We start from the raw sequence: 6,898 nt of genomic DNA, 5'->3' as shown, positions 1-6,898 counted from the left end.
TAGTCCATCTGTTTCTCTGCATGCTTTGTTAGCCCCCTTTCATGCTGTTCTTCAATGGTCAGGACTCTTCCAGGACCATTACAGAGTAGGTATTATTTGGGTGGTGGATCATTCTCAGCACTGCAGTGACACTGACATGGTGGTTGTGTGTTAGTGTGTGTTGTGCTGGTATGAGTGGATAAGACACAGTTGGAGTGTTGGAGTTTTTAAACACCTCACTGTCACTGCTGGACTGAGAATAGTCAATCAACCAAAATTATCCAGCCAACAGCGCCAAATTCATGATATTATATGATATGATTTGTGAAATTGTAATAATGCGTAAATTATGTTATATTTGTTAGCAGAAGTGACTGGTCTGGTTAAACTGCTGTAGGCTGAATAGACTAGACAAATTCATGTATCTACATAGTGCAAACTGCAAGTGTTTTTTAAAGGCATTTTAAACTAGAAGCCATTCACCCACACACTACATTTTACTACACTGGTTTCCTGGGAATTCAGGCCCATCTGCTAACCAAAAAACTTCAGAGCTTTGGCTTTAATTCAGTAACTAAACAAATGTTCCTTCTCTCTTATTTTAGGCTCCTGAAGCTAACTTCCAGCCTTCAATAATGGAGGCCAGTGGCAGTGACTGGCCTGGTGAACACTTGGCCTCTTGCTGTCTGGGGAACATCAGCACAGAGAACTCCAGCGTAGGTCCGATATATGAAGTGGTGATGCAGTCTGTAAATGGCACGGCACAACGCAGCCCGCAGTTCGTAGGGGTGGAGTTGTTGCAGTCTTTCAAACCCCTCATCATCCCCTGCTATGCACTGGTAGTGCTGGTGGGTGTCTTTGGGAACTATTTACTGCTCTATGTCATCTGCCAGACCAGGAAGATGCACAACGTGACAAACTTTTTTATCGGGAACTTGGCATTTTCAGACTTGCTGATGTGCGCCACCTGTGTGCCCTTTACCCTGGCTTATGCTTTCAACCCCCGAGGATGGGTGTTTGGGAGGTTCATGTGTTATCTGGTATTTCTTATTCAGCCTGTGACTGTGTATGTGTCTGTGTTCACGCTGACTGCGATTGGGGTGGACAGGTAAGCTGGGGGTGGGTGGTAAAACAATGTACTGTGATGGGTTTTTAATGTTTTATTGTAATGTATAAAGGTGTTATTATTAATTTATTGGAGTGATTTAGTATGAGTAATTGCACAATTGACAGAAAGGACATAAAATAGTAGCAGGGTGACCTAAAGAGCAGCAGAAACAGTTACACAACAAACAGAAAGCAATGAACTGCACCACACTGGAACTCACAGAAAACTATATATACAGTGTATCACAAAAGTGAGTACACCCCTCACATTTCTGCAGATATTTAAGTATATCTTTTCATGGGACAACACTGACAAAATGACACTATGACACAATGAAAAGTAGTCTGTGTGCAGCTTATATAACAGTGTAAATTTATTCTTCCCTCAAAATAACTCAATATACAGCCATTAATGTCTAAACCACCGGCAACAAAAGTGAGTACACCCCTTAGTGAAAGTTCTTGAAGTGTCAATATTTTGTGTGGCCACCATTATTTCCCAGAACTGCCTTAAGTCTCCTGGGCATGGAGTTTACCAGAGCTTCACAGGTTGCCACTGGAATGCTTCTCCACTCCTCCATGACGACATCACGGAGCTGGCGGATATTCGAGACTTTTGCGCTCCTCCACCTTCCGCTTGAGGATGCTTCAAAGATGTTCTATTGGGTTTAGGTCTGGAGACATGCTTGGCCAGTCCATCACCTTTACCCTCAGCCTCTTCAATAAAGCAGTCTTAGAGGTGTGTTTGGGGTCATTATCATGCTGGAACACTGCCCTGCGTCCCAGTTTCCGGAGGGAGGGGATCATGCTCTGCTTCAGTATTTCACAGTACATATTGGAGTTTATCTGTCCCTCAATGAAATGTAACTCCCCAACACCTGCTGCACTCATGCAGCCCCAGACCATGGCATTCCCACCACCATGCTTGACTGTAGGCATGACACACTTATCTTTGTACTCCTCACCTGATTGCCGCCACACATGCTTGAGACCATCTGAACCAAACAAATTAATCTTGGTCTCATCAGATTATAGGACATGGTTCCAGTAATCCATGTCCTTTGTTGACATGTCTTCAGCAAACTGTTTGCGGGCTTTCTTGTGTAGAGACTTCAGAAGAGGCTTCCTTCTGGGGTGACAGCCATGCAGACCAATTTGATGTAGTGTGCGGCGTATGGTCTGAGCACTGACAGGCTGACCCCCCACCTTTTCAATCTCTGCAGCAATGCTGACAGCACTCCTGCACCTATCTTTCAAAGACAGCAGCTGGATGTGACGCTGAGCACGTGCACTCAGCTTCTTTGGACGACCAACGCGAGGTCTGTTCTGAGTGGACCCTGCTCTTTTAAAACGCTGGATGATCTTGGCCACTGTGCTGCAGCTCAGTTTCAGGGTGTTGGCAATCTTCTTGTAGCCTTGGCCATCTTCATGTAGCGCAACAATTCGTCTTTTAAGATCCTCAGAGAGTTCTTTGCCATGAGGTGCCATGTTGGAACTTTCAGTGACCAGTATGAGAGAGTGTGAGAGCTGTACTACTAAATTGAACACACCTGCTCCCTATGCACACCTGAGACCTAGTAACACTAACGAGTCACATGACATTTTGGAGGGAAAATGACAAGCAGTGCTCAATTTGGACATTTAGGGGTGTAGTCTCTTAGGGGTGTACTCACTTTTGTTGCCGGTGGTTTAGACATTAATGGCTGTATATTGAGTTATTTTGAGGGAAGAATAAATTTACACTGTTATATAAGCTGCACACAGACTACTTTTCATTGTGTCAAAGTGTCATTTTGTCAGTGTTGTCCCATGAAAAGATATACTTAAATATCTGCAGAAATGTGAGGGGTGTACTCACTTTTGTGATACACTGTACATATATGTTTGTAAATTTTAAAGTTTAAAGTTTATATGCACTGGACGTATATACAACAAAAACATAGCAACTACACTAGCAACCAATTAGGTTGAAAAGAGACTAAACTGGCATGTGTTTGTATAATGTGTTTCAATGATGGAATTTGTCTAATGACCTCTACATTCTACCCAAATAACCCCAATCCCCCAAACTCCATGTTTATTAGGGCAAACATGTAAATCTGATATATTATACTTACTATATATTTGGTAGAATTACCCACTTTGTACTTTGTACTTTTTACTCATGTGAGACACTGGTGGCTGTATGTACTTTGTAGACTGTATGCATTTGCGGCCTGATGTAGATCTGAAAGACTTCTAATCCATTTTCATGAATTTACTTGTACTTCTGAGTTGAGTGAGCTAGGCAGGAGAGAGGAGCTCTTCAGGAAGTTCAGTCAGCCAAGAACCGGAAACTGCATGACCTTATACACAGTTCGTGCTCAGAATAAAAAAAATTTATTCTTTTCAAACATTGCAAAGAATTTTGGGTTTCCTATGTGCCAAAAGGAATGGGCTATCAGTAGCATAAAGAGAATAAGAAATTTATTTAGCTTCTTTGCCAGCAGGAAGGTAAAAAACTGTCCTTTATGAATTGGATTAACTGATCTAATACTAAGTGGTGTTGTTAAATTGGTCCGGATTATGAGATTTTGGCAAATGAACAATTGTCATACATATATTTATGATGGTTTTCTTTAAGAAAATACTCATGACACATGGTTCCATTTAAAAATATAGTTATTTTCAGTTGAATGAGACAGTGCTACAATACTAATTCTATACCCACAAAGTTCATTTCTATGTTAGGTGTTATGAATTAATGAATGAATGTATGAACCAGATAGGAGTACCTAATAAAGTGCTTAGTGATTAGTATAATTAAAGTCTGTCCTGATTGGCTGATCCCTTAACACATAAAGCAATAAACATCTTTGCCAAATCCAGATGTTTGCTGTTTTATGAGAAAAACCTCCTCAGGTGAAAAAACAGATAAATCTATTTTAGAATCAGATCTATTATAGAATGTAATAGACATAAAATGACTATTTTTGTTTGTATATGCTTTTATGCAGTTAAAGTCTTTTAAAGTCTAGCTTACTATTACTTTTGTTCTGGAAGTTACTAATTGAAGGCAGACCTTCCTTTACATATGGAAAAAAATCCCCTTTACTTAAGGTGTTCCATATACTTTGTTATAGGTACATCCAAACTAGCTTTACTTATAGGGGACCACAAAAATCACCAGAGAACTGATCATAATCACTAACATAGGATCCGAAGGTCATGCCACAAAGGTAACTTCTGTAAAGGTAAAAGTTGCTGTACATATACTGTTAAAATATCACATTGATTATATTTTAAAAAGATTAATTAGTGTATAAATGTAAGATTTTTGACAAAGAACTGTTTTATAATCATCTAATTGTCAGAGAAAGAACATTGTCCCTTATAAATTTATGTAACATGTTGTTTGGTTATTAGGATTTTAACGTCATGTTTTACACTTTGGTTACATTCATGACAGGAACGGTAGTCACTCATTACACAAGATTCATCAATTCACAAGATTCATACTGAACACAGTCATGGACAATTTAGTGTCTCCAATTTACCTAACTTGCATGTCTTTGGACTGTGAGAGGAAACCGGAGCTCCCGGAGGAAACCCGCGCAGACACGGGGAGAACATGCAAACTCCACACAGAAAGAACCCGGACTGCCCCACCTGGGGATCAAACCCAGGACCTTCTTGCTGTGAGGCGACAGTGTTACCCACTTAGCCACCGTGCCACCCCATGTAACATTTTGACTTTACTTGTGTGTAGAACACAGTTAGATTTAGTTAAATGCTAAACACAGTTAAATGCTACACTTGCATGAGTATTATGTGACACATCTTTTGATAAAGAATATCCAGTCTGCATAATAGTGCACCAATCGATCCATTTTTGGAAAGCAGATTTTTTTTCATGATGAATGTGTTGTTTTGCAAGTCGTTAGCTGTGCATCCGTAAAGTGCTTAGTCTTTGTAATGCACTACAGGTTATTAATATGAGACAGGTTTGGACAGTCTACGACAAACATTTCTCATTATGTGGCCATGCTGTTGTAACACGTGCCGCTGTGCACTGGTTTAAAAAAAACATGGTTTAATGGAGAAACTCCAGTGGCTTGCACAGAGCCCAGAAAGCAAAACCATTTGGTGTTGGATGTTATAGTCACAAAAAAAGGAGCCAACTCTATAATGATGCTGATGGGTTTGGAGTAGGATTTTCAAGAAGATAATGATCAGGTGTGACAGTTTTGATCTGTTGGTGCATTCAAATATCAAACTATTTCATCTATTTCATCTAATGCTTTAATAAAAAGGTTAAGTTGATTTATAATGCTTACGTTTTTCACTGAAAGGCAGGAGCTGTATCAGGTTTTCAGTGCAAAGAAGATTAAATAAGTTAATTAAAAAACTTCAGAAGCAACTAGGATCAAAGATGATAAAACAAATGTTAGTGGAATGATTTTTTAATCTGTTTTAAAATAAAAAGCAACATCATCTTTTGATTTCCTGGTAGTCAATATGAGAAAACGTGAATGTTATGTCAAGAAGTTCTTACATCCCTTTCAGTAAACCTTTTCATTTGCCCTTTAGATACTACGCGACGGTACACCCTTTGAAGAAACGAATCTCAGTTCTGGCCTGTGCGTATCTTCTATCCGGCATCTGGATCCTGTCCTGTGGCCTCGTGGCTCCGGCGGTGGCCCACACCTACCATGTTGAGTTCAAAGACGAAGGTTTCACCATCTGTGAGGAGTTCTGGATGGGGCAAGAACGTGAGCGCCTGGCCTACGCCTACAGCACCCTTTTTATTACCTACGTCCTCCCACTTTCGGCTCTTTGCATCTCGTACTTTTGTATCTCCGTCAAGCTGCGCAACTGCGTGGTGCCCGGACACCGGACTCAGAGCCAGGCGGAGGCTCAGCGGGCCAGAAAACGCAAGACTTTCCGCTTGGTGTCACTTGTGGTGGCCGCATTTGCGATCTGCTGGCTGCCCATCAGCGTCTTCAACGTTCTACGAGACATCGACATTGACTTAATTGACAAGCGCTACTTTTTGCTCATCCAGTTATTGTGTCACTTGTGTGCCATGAGCTCATCTTGCTGTAATCCATTCCTGTACGCGTGGCTGCACGATCGCTTCCGAGCAGAGCTAAGAAAGATGTTTACCTGCCACAGACGGATTGGAATCGGGATTCCAGCCAACAATTGCACCAATGCAAGTGTGGTGCTCTGACAGTATAGAGCTTGTTAATATAAAGAGCACAAAAATCAGACTGGTTACTGATGATAGACCTCAGAGTTGGAGTTGAAGGTTAACATTAAATGATTTTTTTCAGCAAAAAAGATTGTGAACAACAATTTTGAGACACATAAGCGTGTCTGTTTAAAGATGGCCTTAAAATTGAGGTAGTACTGAGGTACAATACTAGTGATAGTGATGTCTTTTACAATTCACTTCTCATTTGGCTCAAGGACCCTTGAGGCTTTGTTCCAAGGTTGAGTAAAGAAATCAATGATTGTTGCTTCAGATGACATCTTTGAGATACTCACAAACAGCTGCATGACCACATTATCTGTAATAGACATGGCATGTTTTCAAAGTTGTCTTCATCAGAAAAAAAAAAGGAGTTAGTGTAAATACTTGCTTGATTTGGTCAAAGACCATGTCTGTCAGGAACGTCCAGAAGGTGACTTTATGACACCTGAAAAGGGTTATGCTGCTTTCTAATTGATTGCTTATTTAATTCAAGGGCTAGTCCAAAGATTAATGTTGTGCACAGTTTGTTGCCCTTTAGATCAAAGTTATGGATTTTTAAACAGGTCAATAAACGCT

General features: G+C 40.5%; 1 protein-coding gene across 1 annotated transcript; it reads left to right on the top strand.

The window, feature by feature from the left end:
- The first annotated feature begins 614 nt into the window (after positions 1 to 614).
- prlhr2a (prolactin releasing hormone receptor 2a) lies at positions 615 to 6,298 on the top strand. Its single transcript, XM_062998628.1, has 2 exons — positions 615 to 1,087; positions 5,656 to 6,298. Exons 1-2 carry the CDS (start codon positions 615 to 617, stop codon positions 6,296 to 6,298), a joined length of 1,116 nt encoding a protein of 371 aa, XP_062854698.1.
- Positions 6,299 to 6,898: the final 600 nt, after the last annotated feature.

The sequence above is a fragment of the Trichomycterus rosablanca genome, chromosome 7 (assembly GCF_030014385.1).
Source record: "Trichomycterus rosablanca isolate fTriRos1 chromosome 7, fTriRos1.hap1, whole genome shotgun sequence".
NCBI lineage: Eukaryota > Metazoa > Chordata > Actinopteri > Siluriformes > Trichomycteridae > Trichomycterus > Trichomycterus rosablanca.
Note: the sequence above shows the minus strand (reverse complement) of the source record. Positions and strands in the feature narration are given on the sequence as shown.

What these genes read in the sequence shown, in the direction of transcription:
- prlhr2a (XM_062998628.1), top strand. Translation starts at nt 615, where the DNA reads ATGGAGGCCAGTGGCAGTGACTGGCCTGGTGAACACTTGGCCTCTTGC. An exon ending in ACTGCGATTGGGGTGGACAG is followed by an intron (nt 1,088 to 5,655) that starts GTAAGCTGGGGG and finishes TTTGCCCTTTAG; the next exon opens with ATACTACGCGACGGTACACC.